The 22,170-nt window shown below is 43.2% G+C and overlaps 1 protein-coding gene across 1 annotated transcript in view; it reads right to left on the bottom strand.

Moving 5' to 3' along the window:
• LOC145409313 (decapping and exoribonuclease protein-like) overlaps positions 1–22,170 on the bottom strand; it is a 180,044-nt gene that overhangs the window by 134,459 nt on the left and 23,415 nt on the right. The window contains exon 2 of the mRNA XM_080279786.1: positions 4,304–4,514. Within this exon, the coding sequence (XP_080135912.1) occupies positions 4,304–4,514 (211 nt within the window). The remainder of the gene's footprint in view (positions 1–4,303; positions 4,515–22,170) is intronic.

Below are 22,170 nucleotides of genomic sequence, written 5' to 3'. Positions count from 1 at the left end.
GTCCATAAGCTGGGGCCCAATATCCGGACAGGACCACTATCCGGACCTGCCTATGGCCCTATTACGTCGGATATTGGAGGGATTACTGTATATATATATACATATATATATATATATATATATATATATATATATATATATATATATATAGACAGACACATTTTACCCTCCTTCCCCCAACGTTCCCCCAACACGATACAATATTTCCCACGAACACTCGTGGCACATATCACAAACATTTTAGATAAGAATCATAAATTTCAACAATTGTTTTTGAAAAGTACACTACCTGTCCACTGACGTCCGTGGTTGCCCGGCGTTGCAAGGTACAGTACCTGTTCAATGACCTCCCTCGTTCCGTGGCATCGTTACCTTTCACAGCACACCTGCTGCTAAAGTACCGCTCACCTACGCTACGCACCTAAACGAACACTCGCGGCACAGTTCACATATATTTTACATATAGTATAATTTATCACTAAATGTCTGACCATGTACAGTACCTGTTCAATAACGTCCCTCGTTCTTTGCCATCATTCCCTTTCACAGCACACCTGCCGCTAAGGTACCACTCACCTACGCAAAGCACCATAATTTATGCCGTCATGAGGATACGTGCCACATTTCACTTACACTTGACACAATACCATACACAAATACCGGTACATGACTACCACCATGAATCCAACCTAACCTCTGCAAATACTCCCTTCCTTACTACAGTTCAACGTGACTGTGATGCAGCATCCTTCGCCGGGAGAGTACAAAGCAACTCTATTGTATTGGCACACACCACACTCCTTCACGAACACCCGCAGCATGTTAGACGTATATTTCACACAATTCCATATGCATTTTCACTATCAGAATCACAATACAGTAATCACTCTAATATCCGGACGCCCAATATCCGAACATCCCCACTATCCGGACATAAGAATGTTTCATACTGTACTTTTTTTCCATACTATACTTACCTCATTTCACTCTTTAATGTCCTTTATTGGTGTGAATAGGGTGTTAGGAGCTATGCATGTGCAGTAGGAAGGTGTTTTTCTGAGTTAGGCTAAGTTAGGGTCCATAAGTACAGTACCAGTCTAGGAGCCAGTCACCAGAATGTTTATTATTGTATGAACCTACTTCTAAACCCTCATTTTATGTTTCTTTTGCATTTATTTCAGTCATTTATGTGCCTTATTGATGTGATTCGGGTCTTAAATAGGTGCTATGCATGCCCAGAGGGAGTTGTATAGGTGTTTCTCTGAGTTAGGGTCCATAAGTACAAGTCCATAAGCTGGGGCCCAATATCCGGACAGAACCAATATCCGGACCTACCTATGGCTCTATTACATCGGATATTGGAGTGATTACTGTAATTCCATCCCTAAACACCTCTAATTCTCCCTTCCCGACTATAAAAACTCTACGTGATGCCTGCCCCATTCCACACTATGGTTCATGGCATCCACAATGCTAACTAGTTCCATATATTCACCAAGCCAGCCACAATATCTTCCACACAAAAAACAGTTTAGGCATTGGCTTCATTATATACGTATTTGTAATCATGCCATAGGTCCTTGAGGAGGGCGAGAGGCGAAACCCCGCCACAGTGAACACGCATATCGCCAGTAAGCCTAACACCTGATAACGGACACAATTCCTTTTCGTGACATATATCTATGTTCCATCGATAATATCACATCCAAATATGCTCAAAAATATTGCATCATCACACTGAGTCCATTGGGGCTTCGGCTTGGGCAGGAGGAGGAGAATTAGTAGGAGTTTAAAGGGACAGTACACGCGACGCAACCTCACCGCCTGGCTGCTTGGAAGAGACTGAGGTTTCTCAGTCCATGTTGGGCCCCGCCAGGCAGCTCAGTGTTGCCAATGCTTTACCATTGGAAAGCGCTACCATCGCTAAGACGCGTCAGAATTTGACGCAAATCCGCCAGAAACTTAATTTTTGGCGAATTTTTTGGTGCTTATAAACGCGATTTGCGTGACTGAGCAAAATGAGAAAATCCACATGAAACGCAATTCGCGTAACTGTGCCTGAAAGGGTTAATACATAACTTTGAATGAGACTTGGCCATTGTTACATTTTGGAGAGAAAATATGTCTAATATACAATTATTCCTGTTATTATTCAACATTAACAGTAATAATATTCATATTTGTGTTTGAATCTTTCCACCAACTGAACGAAAAATCTGGGGGCTTTACAGTGGTACCTTTTATAATGTAATAGGCTGAATATTTATGAAGATACAGCCAAAACTTCAAGGCCATCTGTTACAAAAAATGCAATTTTCATGATTTTCAGACAAAAAAATATTGATGTTTGAGGCAAGCTATCCCTTCATCTGAGATGAAAATGGTAGGGATATTTGGCATTTTCAGGTCAAAAACCATGGGAATCAGTGAAGCAGCCCATAAATTAAACCAAAAGGTATGTTCTGAAGAGGTCTACTCCATCTGAATGCAACAGCGTCAATCACAGCACGTCCTTCAACAATCATGGGAAGTGGTTATGGCACACCTAATTTCTCACTTGCCTCATATGTCCGATTGGTTGAAACAACCCTCGGCTATATTTAATGCATCAAAAACTCTGTACCTGCTTTTGCAATGCCATAATCTTCTGCAGAAGTAATATTCAACCATGTACAACTCAATGGATGTAGTCGATGTTGGAGTGGCCCTGGTGAGAGAGGATAGTGTCTGGAAACTCCCTGTACTGTTGTTTGCAGATGATACTGTGTTGTTGAGTGAAGACGAAGGGGAGCTGCAAGGCTTGGTGGATGAGTTTGGGAGAGTGTGTAAGAAACGGAATCTAAAGGTGAATGTTGGGAAGAGTAAAGTGATGGTCTTTGAGAGACGTGAAGTCAGTGAATGTACAGCGAGGTTGGATGGTGAGGAATTGGAAAATGTGAGTACGTTTAAGTACTTGGGTAGTGTGATGAGTAGGGATGGAGGTTTGGAGGATGAAGTGCTTGAAAGGGTACAGCAGGGAAGAAAGGTTGCTGGTTCTTTGATAGCAGTGATAAGAAACAGGGAAGTGAGCATGGAAGTGAAAAAGTTACTACATGACAGTATTGTGGTACCAACTCTAACGTATGGAAGTGAAGCTTGGACGTTGTTGGAAGGACACAAGTCAAGAGTGAGAGCAGTGGAAATGAGTTATTTAAGAGGAGCCTGTGGAGTCACATGGAGAGACAGGCTGATGAATGAGGATATAAAGAAGCGGTGTGGTGTGGATGTGGATGTGATAGGAAGCGTTATGAGGAACACACTGAGGTGGTTTGGCCATGTGGAGAGGATGGAGGGTGAAAGACTGACGAAGAGAGTGTATGTGAGTGAGGTGGAGGGGGGAAGAGGGAGGGGAGGCCAAGGATGAGATGGAGGGATGGGGTGGAGAGGTATATGAGAGAGGGGGGTGTGAGCTGGGAGCAGGGCAGTGAAATGGCAGGGGACAGGACGACTTGGAGGCGATTTGTTTGTGGCCACCCCAAACGGGATTGAGGCATCTGGCAATAGATAGACAACTCAATCCTTCATCATCACTCAGTATTCTTGGGGTTTCATTTTTAGGAGGCCTACCATGGATGGGTCGCATTACCTCTATTGCAAAATCTGCTTCCATAAAATTTAGTGCCTTATTTACTCCATACTCTTTGCAGTACAACTCTCATGTGCTGGGCAGCTCCCAACAAACAGCTCTTCAAACAGGGTGAAGTCAATGGCTATTCATCTCATCAACTCCCATCTTCTTACTCTTCTCAGCTTGTCTCTCTTTGCCGTGCTGTTGCATCACCATTTTTTTACCACCATACCTTCAGTACTTACTGCTCTTCTGAACTACTTGTTTGCATCCATTCTCCATTACAGTGGGCACATTGCATCTATCTGACAGCGCCATCTCACCCTTTTTCGGTCCAACTCTAATGCAAGGGTTGACTGATGTTCTCACTCATTCAAGTATGCAACAGGTCAACTCTGGAACTGAATTCCTGAGTCTGTATTTCCCTCTGTTATGACCTCCAGTCTTTTAAACGCAGTGTTTCCAGGCATCTCAATACAAACTGATTTTGAGGCTCTCGCTTCTTTTCCTTCTCTCTCTCTCTCTTGAAGAGAACAAATTTGAGGGCTTCCAGCCTCTGCATCCATCTTCATACAATAAAAGAATAAGTTAGAAAACTCTCCAAAGCAGAAAAAAGAAATGTCTTGAGACAGATAGAATGTGATATTAAATGTATCTGATACTGATTAGGTTAAAAAAAAAGAAAAGTCATCTTACCTTTTATAAGCCTGAAACTTGCAATCACTGGAGATTTCCCTACAGCACCTCAAAGCAACGAAGGCACCAAGATCGTCAAAGTGGTCAGAAAAGAGATCAGAGTCGACGGCACAGTGAAGCTTGGTGAATGAAAGGATCTTCATGCCTGCCAGCTGGTGCTCTAAATAACACACCACCATCTTGTTCTGGATCACTTCGTCTTCTGGATTGCCTAAAGGAATATCTATAATTAAAAGAAGGACCATTCATGGAATGTAAGAGGAGCGAATGATGAGGTGAAAGAGAGAGAGATTGTCCAGGTGCTTGAGGGTGCGAAAGTGGATATATGTGGAATAACTGAAACAAAATGGAGAGGAGAAAGTGTGAGAGAATGGGAGTATGGATGAGGTATATGTGCAGGAGTAGGTGAGAATGAGAGGGCAAAGGAAGGAGTATGTATAGTTGTGAGTAAAAGATGGAAGAAGAGCATAAGACAATATGGATCAGTTGGGTCAAGGATTGTGTGGGTAAAGTTGAAAGTTGGAATACAAATGTGGGCGATTGTGTGTGTGTATGCGCCAATGCAAGATCGTGCTAGAAGAGTGAGAGAAGAGTTCTGGACAAATGCAGAGGTGTGCATGGAAAAGTTTGGAAGGAATGAGAGAGTGTTTTTGATCGGTGATATGAATGGTAAAGTTGGGAATGTGAAGGTGGATGGAATAGTTGGTGAGTGGGGTGTACCTGCTGAGATAGATGAGAATGGGAGTGCGTTAGTGGACATTTGTGCTGGGAGGGGGTTGGTGATAGCCAACACCCTCTTCAGACATAAAATGATCCACAGGTATACATGGCGAGTGATGAGAAGGGTGAGTGGTGAACTGAATGAAAGGAAGGCAATGACTGATTGTGTGTGTGTGGATGAAAGGATGCAAAGATGTGTAATGGATGCAAGAGCTTATAGAAGTCGGGGGAGTGGACTTTCTGACCACTACTTGGTGGTGGCCAGAATTAGGATTCAAGTACAATGGAGGAATAGAAGAAGGGAAAGACGAGAGGAACGAGTAGTTGCAAGGAGAGTGGAAAGGTTACAAGAGGATGAGAAAAAGGCACAGTATAAGAGAGAAGTGGAGGAACGATTGGGCAAATATGAATTGGAGCAGATGGGAGACGTGGAAGGTATGTGCAGGATATTTACAGAAGAAATATGTGCAGCATGTGATGTGGTGTGTGGAAGGAAGAGAAGACGGAGGGGGGGTGCAAGGAACAGCGTGGTGGACTGAAGAGGTGAGACAGGCTGTGGCACAAAAGAAGAAAGCATACAATGAATGGATGAGAAATAGGGGCGTGGAAGAAGTTGAGAGGCAGAAGACAGAGTTATATGTAGAAAGAATGAGAGAGTGAAAAGATTAGTAAGGGAGAGTAAGGAGCGAGTGGATGAGGAATTTGGAAGGAATTTGAGTGTAAAGTGGAGGGACTGTAAGAAAATGTTCTGGAAAGAGGTGAAAAGAGTAAGACAGGGTGGAAGTGAAGTTAGCAGAGGAGTGAAAGATAAAAATGGTAGATTACTAGTGGAGAAGGGAGAAAAAGTGAGCAGATGGAGAGAACACTTTAAGGAATTGTTGAACACAGAGGATGGAAGTAATGCGAGTATAAGTGGCTGGGGAATGGCTGGGAGAAGGAGGGAGGTGAGAAGACAGGAAGAAATCAGTAGGATAGAAGTTGTGGAAGCAATGAAGAAAGTTAAATCGGGGAAAGCCCCAGGAATTGATGGAGTGTGTGGTGAAATGCTGAAGCATGGGGGAGAGATAGCAGTAGAATGGATGTGGAAGACGTGCAGATTTCACAGGCTGTCCAGATCCATTTCATTCCAGTTCACTGATTCTAACTCCTCTACTTTGGCCCTGTAATCATCTGCCATTTCTTTGATTATCAGCTTCTCAACTTTCACTCTTTCTCCCTGACTGCTCCTGTCTCTCCTGGTCCACCTCACTCCTCTCAGCTTGATCTTGCATACCACAACCATATGATCTGACAGACCTCCACATCATCCTCTCACAGCCCTCATATCAGCAACCATTCCCATCTTCGACCTCCCTTCGAGCACGTAATCAATCAGTCTTCTTTGAACACGATCCCCATTCCCCCTCTCTCTCTATACATATATATATATATATATATATATATATATATATATATATATATATATACACTACAATCCCTGCTATCTGGTATCCAGACAAACGGAATACTCAGAAAAACGGGAAAATTCAAGGGCTGGTAAAAATGTCAGTAAGTTATAACTGTGCGCCAATTTGAATGGACCGCCAAACCGCTGTTTTTTTGTGTCACGCGAGGCTGGGTGAAGTCAGATTAAGCGAGGTGAAGGCATTTCTGGCTAATGTAAATCCCTAGCAAATCCTCTTAACCAGCCCTCCTCTTCCCTCTTTCCCCTACTTGAATTCAGTCATCCTCCACACCCTCCACAATTTCCACAAATCACCAGTCTGGTTTTTACCACCAGACAGTAAACAAGCTCTCTTGCTGTTGTGTTGCTCTAATGGACGTAATTTCAACACTCCAAAATGCCTAAAGAGCAAACTAAATGTAAGCGTGTCATACTTACCTTGAAACAGAAGCTGGACATATGCAATAGATTTGAAAAAGGCGAACATTATAAAACACTGATGACAGAATATAATGTAGGAAATTTAACGATTTATGATATCAAGGCCTAAGCATCCAAGCTCAATGAATTTTTCATGAAAAGCGAGACAAGTAAGTCCATTGAAAAAAGGCATACTCTTCATCGTTCGAGTGGTTTTGCTTAGAAAGATCTAGGGGGAGCACCTATATCTGGTCCTCTTATATAAGAAAAAGCAAGAGAGTTTCACAGTAAAATGAATAGAGAAGTTGAGTGTGATTTCAGTATTGGATGGTTAAATCGTTTCAAAGACAGGCATGGAATTTGTAAACTAGACATCTCGGGAGAGAGCAAATCAACAAACAGCAAACGCCGATGTTTTTCTTCCTAACGGACTGACTCTAACTTGCAGCACATAAATTCATCTTAGAACGCATGTGTGCTGGCAGAGATAAACAAAAAATGTTAATAGGAATGAAGGTTTACTTTGTTGGTAGAAAAAAAAAAAATATGCTTGCACTTCATATGAAAATCATGTACTGTATTTTATTTTGTGCAAAACAGCTGATTGGTGGGTGAAGGGTGGAATGGTGGCGGTCAGTCGGGGCCGGGACCGTAAACAAAGCTTGTGTGGGGGCACAGGGGTCATGATAATTCTACAGTGCAGTCTTAACATCAGTTCACCAATAAATGTTCAAGATTTTATTTCTTTATTCTTCCGCTTTTATGAGTACAGTACATACAGTACAACGAATACTTCAGTAGTTAACAGAATGGTGCAAAACAGATGAGTGCCGGAATGGTGGCAGTCAGTTGGGGCTGGGACCGTAAACAAAGCTCATGTGGGGACACAGGTGTCGTGATAATTCACCAATAAATATTCAGGATTTTATTTCTTTAGTTTTCTATTGTTATGAGTACAGTACATACAACAAATTATTCGGTAGTTATGAGAATGGACTTGTGCATTTTGCAGTACTGTCAGGCATTGCATGCATGTGCATTATGACCACGGTGTGTGTTTACGAGGCAATTTTTCAGGTGGAATCTCTTAGTGTGCCCCGTGATGTGAGTGGTGAGTACCTGAATTGTATTTACTGCTGTGATAATTATCGCCTTTGTATAGATTTGAATATCAGAACTACGGGACAAATCTGTAACCGGGAAGATAAATTCTCCAAGCTTCCCGGTTAACCGGGATTGTACTGTGTATATATATGTATAAATAGGGGAGCGCAGTGATAGTTCGACCAGGAGGATGATTCGGCCACTGGCCTTCCTGAATAATGCAGGGTCCTAGATCATTGAGATTTCACATGAAGTTGCGTGATCTTCCCAACAGATGGCACATGTGTTTTTGTTTTGATTGGCCAGGAAACAGCAACGTCAGGTTAGATTTTATGATTTTTCATGACCCCTATGTACTTTTTCGGTGATCCAACGTAAGCAGTAGCTCCATTAATACTTCAGGGTTGTTATCCATATATAGTGCAAATATCATTTATTGTCTATAGGCGACGTGAGAGTAGATAACACTCGAACAGCTTATGAACTCTGGGTTTCGGGGCGTCATGTGTACATCTTTATACATGGGGGATGATTCGGCCACTTTAAGTGAGAGATGGTTCGGCAGGGTTGCCAGGTGGCCGAACCATCCCTCATAATTATCTAATGATTTATTTTCTTTATTTAACGATTTTTTTCTATCTATCTATCTATCTATCTATATACCTAGGCTGTTCCCCCCAAGGAAAGGGAGGTAGCTGAGACAGGATGACACACTTCCCATTTACTCATCCATTCGAACACATTCATTCGCATCTTAGTCCCAAAGGGGAGAACGGACAGATCCTCACCACACCACACCGGACAAGGGTCAACTGTGCAATGCAATCAGTGACATCCGCAGCAGGGCCCGACAGCAGAGCTGGTTTACCCATGCCACATCATAACAGACTCATCCCCTTACCTTTTTTCTCTAAAATTACATATTCTCTCTCTCTCTCTCTCTCTCTCTCTTCCTCTACTTTCCCTCAGAAATTGATGAAGCTTCTGTTTCAAGAAACACTATAATTGGAGTATTACCTGAACCAGTTTCACAAAGCACTAAGCGAAGGCAAAGGTATTACAACTTTGGATTTTTGTTTCACTGGATTTAAAATGCGTTAAGAGTAAACAGCATGTAAGAGAAGTAGCTTTCATTTGACTTTGATATTTTCTTTCACAAAATTATAGTTTTATTTTATCTGAGATAGGCAAGAGTAGAGCCATTTAATTTCATTATAAGGAGATTGTTTGTTCCTTGTTTCATTAAAAGGAGATTGTTTAGGTAAAAATAAATCCAATAAATCATGTTAGCACAGATGAAAACTTGATTCTTAATTTTCCTACTGTATTTAATTCTTTAATTGAGCCCCAGAGGCAAGTGGCCAAATCATCCCACATGGTGGCCGAACCATCCAACGCCAGTGGCCGAATCATCCACACCAAGAGCGATGGTTCGGCCATTTTGGAGACCTTAAGAGTTTGGATTACTGCCAAGAAATGACGTAAGTTTAAGAACTGACAATAGCACACAAAAGAGCCAAAAGATGTGGCTTCCTCTTGGAATACGCAGATTTTAAGAATTTCTTAAACTTTATTTATTATGATTTTTTTTCGAAAAAGTGGCCGAATCATCACCGCCCTCCCCTACAGTAATCCCGTATTTTTTGCGGATTTTTTTTTTTATGGTTTTGCCCTCTCGCGGATTTTCTTAGCATTAATAAGTTCAACTAAAATATCCTTGAATATACGGAAAACAAAAAATTTGAAATCCCCACCGCTTCCAATTGTAGTGCCGTAAACTCACGCCACCCTCTGTCCCTTTCCCGCTGCCCCTCTGCCCCGCATCCCTCAGTCAACACCTGTCTGCCTCACCTGCTTGGTGCACTTGTAACCGCGCTGTGATACAAGCCACTTGCTTTCCATGTGCTTTCCACATGGCCCCAGGACGTAAGCCATCCTCACTGAAGGCTAAAATACAATCAGTAAGAGCTCCAAAGTGACAAAACGATCAAGAAAAGTTATGACCTTAGCAGAGAAAATTGTGTTACTGGACAAGTTAAGAAGTGGCATGAGCTATGCTGCATGTAGTCGTGAGTATGGAGTGAACGAGTACAGTGCGTTACATTAAGAAAAGTGAAAAAGAAATAAGACATGCAGTTGCTAGCTGTGCATCAACGTCAGCAAAGGTGTCACAACATGTTCGTGACAATGCTCTGATTAAAATGGAAAAGGCGCTGAACACATGGATTGAAGATTTGAACCGCCGACATATTCCTGTTGACACAAATTCGATAAGAGAAAAGGCCAAGGATTTGTACAATCATTTCAGTGACGGAGAGAGAGATGGGAAGCACATATTTATGGCTAGCAAAGGCTGGTTTGAGAACTTTAAGAAGAGATTCTTACTCCATAATCTCAGGATTACTGGCGAATCAGCCTCTGCTGATCATGTGGCAGCAGAAACGTATCCAGCAGAATTTGAAAAATTAGTGAAGGACAAAGGGTATCTGCCGGAACAAGTTTTCAATGCCAATGAGACTGGGCTGTGGTGGAAAAAAATGCCCAGCAGAACTTTTATATCTCGAGAGGAGAGACAGGCACCTGGATTTAAAGCTCAGAAGGACAGAGTATCGCTGCTATTCTCTGGGAAAGCAGCTGGTCATATGATCACGCCTATGCTGCTATACAGGGCTAAAAAACCACGTGCACTTAAAGGGAAAGACTTAAATCAGCTGTCAGTGTTTTATTGTAACAACAAGAAAGCGTGGATGACGGCAGCATTGTTCAGTGACTGGTTCCATAACTGTTTTGTTCCCGAGGTTGAAAGATACTTGAAGGCAAAGGGGATAGACTTTAAAGTACTACTGATAATAGATAACTGCCCAGGTCACCCTGAATCAATTAAATTTGCACACCCTAACATCGAGGTATTTTTCTACCAAAGAACACCACATCACTTATTCAGCCACTTGATCAGGGCATCAATGCTGTTTTCAAGGCAAAATAGGTGGCATGAAGCTTTGCTATAATTAGACAAGCTATAGAAGAAGGAGATAACATCAAAATGTGGTGGAAGAAATTCAACATAGCCAACTGCATCATGTTAATTCAACAGTGCCATGAAGAACTCTCTGCTAGCTGCATCAACTCCTGTTGGAAGAAATTGTAGCCCTCAGTCGTGAATGACTTTGCAGGATTCCCAACTGTTGATGCTGAATTGTTAGAATTAAAAATCTCTCGAGGACTGTCGGAGGTGAAGGGTTTTCTTACCTGCAAGAAAATGAAATTCGGGAGGAACTGCTGGGGAATGCAGGAGAAGAACTAACAACACAAGAACTGGAAGAACTGCTCAATGAAGAAGAGAAAGATGAAGAAGAAGAGGAATCTGGTAGAAACGATTTACCACAGGCGTGGACACTAGCAAAGCTTGGGGAAATCACTCACAGTATGAGGCATACCATCTCCCTGCTAATGTCGTATGACCCATCACTGGACAGGGTAATAAAAGTGAAGAATGGGATGGAAGCTGTGTTTGCTCCCTACCATAAAATAATGAAGGAGATGAAACGTGAAAGGGAACAACTTGCAATAATTATGTTTTTCTAGAAGAAAAACCAACGCAGCTCGGCATCTGCCCTGCCATTGACATCTGGCAACTCATCCTCTCCTGCCTCACCACACTTGGATGATTCAAGCATGGAGGACGAGTCAGATGATGATCCCTCTCCTAACTCCCCTGCCTCGTCTGATATCCCTGAGTGAAACTCATCTGTAACTATCTATCCATCTATTGCCAGATGCCTCAATCTCATTCGGGGTGGCCACAAACAAATCGCCTCCAAGTCGCCCTGTCCTCCGCCATTTCACTGCCCTGCTCCCAACTCACACCCCCCTCTCTCATATACCTCACCACCCCATCCCTCCATCTCATCCTCGGCCTCCACCTCCCTCTTCCCCCCTCCACCTCACTCACATACACTCTCTTCGTCAGTCTTTCACCCTCCATCCTCTCCACATGGCCAAACCACCTCAGTGTGTTCCTCATAACGCTTCCTATCACATCCACATCCACACCACAACGCTCTTTTATATCCTCATTCGTCAGCCTGTCTCTCCATGTGACTCCACAGGCTACTCTTAAAAAACTCATTTACACTGCTCTCACTCTTGACTTGTGTCCTTCCAACAACGTCCAAGCTTCACTTCCATACGTTAGAGATGGTATCACAATACTATCATGTAGTAACTTTTTCACTTCCATGCTCACTTCCCAGTTTCTTATCACTGCTTTCAAAGAACCAGCAACCTTTCTTCCCTGCTGTACCCTTTCAAGCACTTCATCCTCCAAACCTCCATCCTTACTCATCACACTACCCAAGTACTTAAATATACTCACATTTTCCAATTCCTCACCATCTAACCTCGCTGTACATTCACTGACTTCACGTCTCTCAAAGACCATCACTTTACTCTTCCCTACATTCACCTTTAGACTCCGTTTCTTACACACTCTCCCAAACTCATCCACCAAGCCTTGAAGCTCCCCTTCGTCTACACTCAACAACACAATATCATCTGCAAACAACAGTACGTAAAGTGATAACAAACAGTCTATCTATCTATCCATAGCCCGATGCCCTGATCCCGCAAAGGGTGGCTGCAGACAAAACGCCTCCAAGTAGCTCTGTCACCCACCATTTGACTACCCTCCCCCCAACTCACCCCCCCCTCCCTCATATACCTCTCAACTCCATCCTTCCACCTAATCCTCGGTCTACCCCTCCCTCTCATTCCCTCCACCTCACCTACATACACCCTCTTAGTCAGTCTTTCATTCTCCATTCTCTTCACATGTCCAAACCACCTCAGTGTATTTCTCCTAATCTTCTCAACCACATCCACATCCACCCCACAGCGTTCCTTCACTTCTTCATTCGTCAACCTGTCCCTCCACGTCACCTCACATGCTCCTCTCAAGTAACTCATTTCCACTGCTCTCACTCTTGACTTGTTCCCCTCTTGCAAGGTCCATACCTCGCTTCCATACGTCAGGGTAGGGATCACAAGACTATCATGTAGTGACTTCTTAACTTCCATACTCACCTCCCTATTTCTCATCACTGTTTTCAGTGTACCAACAACCTTCCTTCCCTGCTGTACCCTTTCACGCACTTCATCCCCCAAAGTTCCATCCTTACTCATCACACTACCCAAGTACTTGAATGCACTCACATTCTCCATATCCTCACCATCCAACCTCACTGCACACTCTGTGACTTCATTCCTCTCAAACACCATAACTTTACTTTTGTTTATATTAACTTTCAGATTCCTCCTCCTACACACTGTCCCAAATTCATTCACCAAACCTTGCAACTCCCATTCATCTTCACTCAACAGTACTGTATCATCAGCAAACAGCAACACCGGAAGCTTCCAAATCTCACCCTCAATCATTAGAGCCACCCCCACATCCGCTGCCCTACCCTGCACCTCCTTTACAACCCCATCCATGTATATATTAAACAGCCATGGAGACATCACACAACCCTGTTTCAGTCCCACACTGAGATCAAAGAACTCACTCAGCTCAGCATTCACTCGCACCGTAGCCCTAGCTCCCTCGTACATACTCTTCACAGCACTCAACAATTTCCCCTCCACTCCATATATTCTTAATACCTTCCACATACCTTGCCTATCTATTCTGTCATAAGCTTTCTCCAAGTCCATGAAGGCAGCATACACTTTCCTTCCCTTCTCTAGATATTTCTCCAATAAACATCTTAGAACAAATATCTGATCTACACACCCTTTTCCCTTCCTAAATCCCCCTTGTTCTTCTCCAACTAGCTCCTCTGTCATATGCCTAACCCTATCAATGAGTATTCTACCATATATTTTACCAGTCACACTAAGAAGGCAAATACCCCTATGGTTACCACATACTTCTCTCTCCCCTTTTCCTTTGTATAAAGGAACAATTGTATCTGATTTCCAGTCCTCTGGAACCCTTCCCTCTTTCCAAGCCAATCTACACAACTTCCATATCCACTCCACAACAATCTCACCCCCATACCTCAGCATTTCACCAAACACTCCATCAATTCCTGGGGCCTTTTCTAACTTAATCTTCTTCATCGCTTCCACCACTTCCGCCCTACTGATCTCTTCCTCCCTCCTCTCATCTCTTCTTCTCCCAGCCATTCCCCAACCACTTATACTCGCACTGCTCTCACTCTCTACATTCAACAAATCCTCAAAGTGCTCCTTCCATCTCCTCAGTTTCTCTCTCTTCTCCACCAACAATCTATTATTCCTATCTTTCACTCCCCTACTATTTCCCCTTTCACACTGCCTTACTTGCATTACCTCCTTCCAAAACAATTTCTTACTCTCCCTCCATTTCACACTCAGATTCCTCCCAAACTCTTCTTCCACTTTCTTCTTACTCTCCTTCACCAGTCTCTTAACCTCCCTTCTCCTGCTCACATATACCTCTCTCTTCTCTCTCTCTCATCTTCTCCCCTACCTCTACTCGCTAACCATTCACTATATGCCTTCTTCTTTAGTTCCACAGCTCGTTTCACCTCATCATTCCACAATGCTGTCCCTTGCACACCCTTGCATCTCCTCCTCACTCCACAAACCGCCTCACACGCTGCACCTATCTCTTCTGTGAATATCTTACATACGTCTTCCACCCCTTCCATCTGCTCTAGCTCATACCTTCCCAATCTTTCTTCCACTATGCTCTTATACTCTGTCATTTTCTCACTATCTTGCAATTTCTCCACTCTTCTCACAGGAGCTGCTTCCTCCTGTCTTCCCCTTCGTCTCCTCAACCACTTTCTTTGCAGCTCTACCTTGGCCATCACTAAGTGATGGTCTGAGACTCCATTCCCCCACCCTCTCCACACTCTTGCATCCAACACTTGTCTTCTCATTCGCTCATCCACACACACATAGGCTATCATTGCCTTTCGTTCAACAAGTTCATCATCCATCCTCCTCATTACTCTCCATGTATACCGGTGGATCATCTTATGCCGAAAGTAGGTGTTGGCTATCGCCAACCCCTTACAAGCACAGATGTCCACCAAAGCACTTCCATTCCCATCTACGTCAGCTGGCACACCCCACTAACCAACCACTCCATCCACTCGTACATTCCCAACTTTGCCATTCATGTCTCCAATCAACAGCACTCTCTCGCTCCTCTCAAACTTGTCCATACACACTTCTACTCTCGCCCAAAACTCACCTTTCACTCTTGCCACTCGATCCTCTGTCGGGGCACACACAAATACAATCGCCCACGCTTGTATACCTACTTTCATCCTCATCCATACAATCCTTGCACCCACTGTTCCATACTCTCTTATATTCTCCTTCCACTTCTTGCTTATCATCAGACATACTCCCTCTCTTGCCCTCTCATCCTCACTGACTCCCGCACATACTGTATACCTAAACCATATTCCCATTCTCTCACCCTTTCACCTTTGCATTTAGTTTCAGTCAATCCACATATATCCACTTTTGCATCCTCAAACAGACATTAACTAAAAATATTACTGAACTTATAGACATGAATTAAAGTTTTATGTGGTGCACGCCTTGAGAAAAAAAAAAAAAAATACTACGTACAGTACGTGATACTGAGCAAAAAATATATTTGTTAGGTAACAAGTTTAATCATTTCACCTTAACTTGTGGTGTAATGATTGAAAAATCATTTTGTCAGATTGTGAGTCTTCGAGTGGCATTGGAGGCTGGCAGCATAAATGGCTGGCAGTGGTCGGGGAAGGTGCGACTGTGTGAGTGGGGGCACATGCGACCATGCGAGTGTTTGCTATCACCAGTTACTGCATCTTTTTATTTTCTACAGTTTTGTGAATAAATGTGTAGATAATTGTGTATTACAGTACGGTGTTTATGTTTTTCCTTTATAATGGAGTATATACTTTCAATCTTGCAAGAAGGTATTATGGGATGAGTATGGAGGTTTCGGGACAATTTGCCGTCATGTCAAATCGCCGTCACAACAAAAACAAGGTAATTCGCCTTCATTAATGAAGATAGCTATGGGTGACGCTAGAATATAATTCACAGGCGACTACAGTCAGGAAGAAACAAGTTAATTATTGACTAAAGGTGCAACTAATAAATAATATCCAGAGCCTACGCTATTGAACATAGACTTTGCTAGATCCTCCTGAAATATAGTTATTAAAGTATTGATTAATTAATAATAAGTATATTTATAAAAGTATTGATTAATTAATAATAAGGATATTTATAGAATGGCGGGGAATCGTCCAGGGTGTGAATTGTTCTGAAAGGGAATCGTCCATGTTTTGAATGGGAACTGTCTGACGGCAAATTGTCTTGCAACCAGTATGGACATGGACTGTGTGATGGGTAGCATGGTGGACACAAGTGCAAGATTCAATTGTTAATAGAGTATTCGCAAATTCGGCTTTTCGCGGAGGTTACAAGAACGTAACTACCGCGAAAAATGCGGGATTACTGTATATATATATATATATATATATATATATATATATACACACACATATATATATCTATATATATAGATATATATATATATATATATATAGTAAAACCTCAATACAGCGGACTTCAATAGACCGGAATTCGCTTTTATCGGACTCGAAGAGCTACCGGACTAAATTCCTATATATTGGAAAAAGTCTGATAAAGCCAGAAGCAGTCCGGACTGCCTGACCACTTCAGTTATGTTCACCACAATAAGGTAAATAAAAGACATGTTCATCAGTGTACTGTACAGTATTATTATATATATTATACCATTTGATTAATGTAGTGAAGTTACAACACATTACAGTACCTCAATGATAGTCAAAACAGTTTAAAAACCGTTCCTGCGATCCAGACAAATGTCTGATATATCGGAAAAAGTCCGGATTAGCAGGGGGAAGTCCAGATGTCGCTTTTATCGGAACTTCGCATTTTTCAGAATGGTTTGGGTCCCAATTAGTCCGTTATAGTGAGGTCTTACTGTATATATATATATATATATATATGTATAAACATATACAGTATATATATATATATATATATATATATATATGTATAAACATATACAGTATATATATATATATATATATATATATATATAGTATATATATACAGTATATATATATATATATATATATATATATACAGTAATCACTCCAATATCCGGATCAATAGAGCCATCGGTAGGTTCGGATATTGGTTTTGTCCGGATATTGGGCCCCAGCTTATGGACTTGTACTTACGGACCCTAACACAGAGAAACACCTATACAACTCCCTCCGGACATGCATAGCACCTATTTAACACCCAAATCACACCAATAAGGCACATAAATGACTGAAATAAATGCAATAGACACATAAAATGTGGGTTTAGAAGTATGTTCATACATTAATAAACATTCTGGTACTTATGGACTCTAACCGAACCTAACCTAACCGAACCTAACCGAACTCTGAAAAACACATTCCTACTGCACATGCATGAGGTAAGTTTAGTATGGAAAGAAGTACAGTATGACACTTTCTGGTAAGTATAGTATGGGAAAAAATACAATATGAAACATTCTGGTAAATATAGTATGGAAAATAGTACAACATGAAACATTTTGGCTACTTACAGCAAGTCCCTGGCCACCTCGATGAATAACCGCCTCCTCTCGGACTCTGACAGTAAGAACGATTTCCTGAAGCACTTGCACTACACTCTTCCTGAAGTCTTGCACTGAACTTAGTCACTAACACACAGAAGTCCGTTCTTTTCACAGTGTTCACTTTAGTCCAAATAATGTTCCATTAAATTTAAGTGTTGCACATTAACTTTTCCCAAGTTTTTTTAAGTTTCCAAAGCCAAAACAAAGAAGGTTAGTTACGTTAAATTTCTTTTCTACTTAGTCTTTTCTCCCAACTTGAAAACCTTAACACAACACACCGTTTTTTTCACTGCACAACACTCAAAATTCCCGTGTGGTCTAGTGGAGAAGTTCTTGCTGTTTATTCACTGTCAGAGCCCGAGAGTATCACTGGCAGGCGTCCAAGGGGTGCATCGGTGGGTAGTGCTGATGGCGTACCGACTACAGAAGACTCTGAAGACAGCCGCAAACTCACGCCGAGCGGTGACTCCACTGTAGCTGATGTGCTGGGCTGTGGCTCGGAGCATGAGGGCCTGTCTTGGGGAGGCAACGGAGTGGAACCAGGGCTTGGCACAGCGGGGGTCACGGGCCTGAAAAAACTGTCAATCGTTGACTGACGCAAGGACCGACGATTCTGGCGATTGATGATGCGCTGCCGGAAAGCACGCACTTCCTCCACGAGTCCCAAGGGCCCCATCTCCCTGTCGCAGTCCGGGTGTTCCAGGTAGTCTAGGACGAACTCTAGATGTTCCCGGAGTGCGCTCAGCTTGGGGATGGCTGGAGTAGTGTCCTGCTGGGCGGAGTCTGCATCATCATCGCCTTCGTCGTCGGAATCTTCAAGTTCGGGACTGACACCAGCAACCGAAGACGCGATCTCGATATCAGACAACGTCTGATACCCAGGATCGCCCTCGTCGTCGTCCAACCACTCACGAACATCGTCCACATCAACATCATCGCCGTGCGTACGTAGCCGTGCATGGAAGTCATCCACGTCAAACCCTAGGAAATCGTACTCCACATCTGTTCCGAGAAGCAGACGAGACCAACCATTTTCAAGAGTTTTCACAGGGACTTCCTTCCATGCACTAGCCCAGTTGTACAGCGCTGACTTGATGTTGTAGCGGCGAAGGTTTTCCAAAGTCCGCTTGCCTCGAGTGTCACGTCCTTCCCTGCGCTCGTCCTCGTCCTCGAGAACCACCATCACCTCGTCCAGGAACTTCCGACGGTACAGGCGCTTTGTTGCCACGATCACTCCTTGGTCCATTGGTTGAATGAGAGCAGTCGTATTAGGTGGCAGAAACATGCACCTAATACGGCCATTCTCAGCAACCAAGTCCTTGTCGCACGGGTGGGCAGGTGCATTGTCGAGGAGAAGGAGAGCCTTTACCTGGTCGCGAGGAATTCCCAGTGTCTTCGTCTGGTAATGTATGACCTCCTTGACGAAGTGATGGTGAAACCAGTCTTTGAAAATCACAGCTGTGAACCATGCTTTCAAAGAATGGTACCATACGACAGGAAGGACATCCATCACCCCATGAAGGCACCGAGGCTGCTTTGCACGGCCAACAATAACGGGCTTAAGCCGGTGCATGCCGTTAGCATTGGCACAACACAAAGCAGATATCCGTTCCTTAGAAAGCTTGCGGCCAGGTACATGCTTCTCCGTCTCATCGGCGAGAGTGTTCGTTGGCACCGAGCGATAGAATAGGCCAGTTTCGTCAGCGTTATAGACTTGACCGAGAGTGAGGCCCTCCCTGTCGATCAAGCCTTTCACCTTGTGCCGAAACTCGTCCACTCCATCCTCGTTAGCGTCCAATGCTTCGCCATGTGCTTTACGGTTAGTAAGGCCATGTCGCAACTTGAACGCGAAGAGCCAACCCTCGGATGCCTTGAAGTCTAGGGCGTCGTGAAGCCTTGCAAACTTCTCAGCAGCAGCCTTCAGCTCCGTTCCACGTACCATCACACCAGCTGCACGTTGCTGTCGATACCAAATCAACGTGGAGCGGTCGATCTCTGCATAGTTGGGAGTAAACATAACCTTCCTCTCCACGTTGCGTTTGCTTCTCGACGAGAAGTCAGCCGTGTACTGCATGAGCTTGTCTCGGGAACGCTTGATATCAAACAAAGTCGACCGGGCCAGGTTGAACTCGCGGAGAATGCGAGAGGAAGACCAACCCGCATCAACCTTCTCCAATATCTCCCGTTTCTTCTCCAGAGTCAACACCACTCTCTTCCTTTTCTCAGGAGGCGGGGCCATCATCACACACACTAAGAGTAGGGCAGAGAGCAGCAGGAGGCCTTGCAGCAAGTACGGCACCACCACAAAAGCGAGCACGTGGGCAGCCATGACGAAGAGCGTAGGTCTTGTCGCGGTGAGAGACAGGCGGGAAGTGGGGAGGATGCAGCGGCGCTCTATCGGACGTCGGAGGAATGACGAACCAAAACAATGCTCTCACGCGGCGCGCGCGGCAAGTTCAAATTACGGACGGCAAAAAATTGAATTTTTTCCCAATTTTTTTGGATTTTCGGACCATTTTGGGAATGTTTGATCCCAGGACGATAAGGTTCGGTTAGTGGGGATGTTCGGTTATTGGGCGTCCGGATATTAGAGGGATTACTGTATATATATATATATATATATATATATATATATATATATATATACATATACAGTATATATATATATATATATATACAGTACATATACATATATATATATATATATATATATATATATATATATATACATATACATATATAGTATATATATATATATATATATATATATATAGAGTATATATACACACATATATATATATATATATATATATATATATATATATATATATATACATATACAGTATATATATATAGAGAGAGAGAGAGAGAGAGAGAGAGAGAGAGAGAGAGAGATATACAGTACCCTCGCGTCCAACACGATTCACGTCCAGCACGGAGAGCAAATAATTAGTATTATTTAATACGATTTAATTACTGCAACACGATTGTGTTACTATAACACGCACAGAGCTCCGAGAAGTGAGCGAAATCCGCATAGTTCACCTCTAGCACGATCACCCTCGGTCCAACACGGTCATACTGGACATTCCCATGATGATGATAGCCAATGAAAACTTCTGATCAAGTAGCCTTCCCCGCCCGTTATCGTGACGTGATCGTGATGCTGCCCAATTAAAAACGCTTCTGCTCTCACGTGATGTTTTGTTTAAATTTCTCCCGCCACAGCGCCACTCAGTCGCATAATTTTCATTGGAAGGTGCTTTTTTCTTGCTGCATTTTCTGCCCTTGTTACTGCATTTTACCCTGCTCACGATGCCTAGGAAGCCTTCTGAGAACCCCAAGAAGCGTCGGCACCTCCCTCAGGCCACCAAGCTAGAAAGCATCGAGAGGAAGAAGAAAGGGGAGAGGAAAGGGATTACAGAGTGCTAGGACAGGCAGAAGCAGGACCTTCCATGGCTGTGGACGAACATAGTGATTCTGAGTGTGATTTCGAAGGATTTATGAGGGAGGTTGAGGAGGAGCAACAGCCATTACCCACTAGTGACGCCAGCAGCCATCCTCCGGGGACCCAGTAGGACTACCTACAGCCTTGGATACTACCTTCCATTCCCAGCAAGCCCACCAACACTATCCTAAAAGGTTAGTTATCATTCATAGCACAGTACCATTTATTATAATTACAATAGTACCAATATATGTATAGGTATATGGTAGGTATTTAGGGTGACTTTTCCTAGGGTTGCTGACATAATTCATTTTTTCCCATAAGCTCTATTGTTTGTCCAACACGTTTTTGGTCAAACATGTGACCCATGCATGACAATATTACCGTGTTGGACGCGAGGGTACTGTATATATATATGTACATATCGGGAATGAATGGGCGAGGAAGATGTAAGAAAGGAGTTGCTCTGTTGATAAATGAGGTGTGGAAGAGTGGAATGAGAGACTACAAATGTGGTAGCCTGAGGTGTATCTATGTTAAGTTCAAGTTTGAGAAGGTGAAAGTGGCAGTGATTGTAGCATACGCACCGTGTGAGGACAGGAGTGAGCTGGATGAAGTAGTGGGAGAAATGCCCAGGAGCTACAAGGTGATCATAATGGGGGATATGAATGGAAGAGCAAGCACTGGTCATGAGGATGACATAATGGGTTGTTGTAGAGTACCAGGAGAAAATGATAATGGGAAGCGACTAAAGGATATGTGTTCGGAGAGAAGGTTGTGCACTTGTAACTCGTATTTCAAACACAGAGATGCACATTAATATACATGGTATACAGGAAACGGGGATCATGTTGAAAGAAGCCTGATTGATTACGTGCTCGTAGAAAGGTCAACGATGGAAATGGTTGCGGATATGAGGGCCGTGAGAGGACGATGTGGAGGTCTGTCAGATCATATGATTGTGGTATGCAAGATCAAGCTGAGAGGAGTGAGGTGGATCAGGAGAGAGAGAGGAGCAGTCAGGGAGAAAGACT

This window comes from Coenobita brevimanus, chromosome 80 (genome assembly GCF_032717465.1).
Source record: "Coenobita brevimanus isolate Jiangsu-jjx chromosome 80, ASM3271746v2, whole genome shotgun sequence".
Lineage (NCBI taxonomy): Eukaryota > Metazoa > Arthropoda > Malacostraca > Decapoda > Coenobitidae > Coenobita > Coenobita brevimanus.
This window is presented reverse-complemented; position numbering and strand designations above follow the sequence as displayed.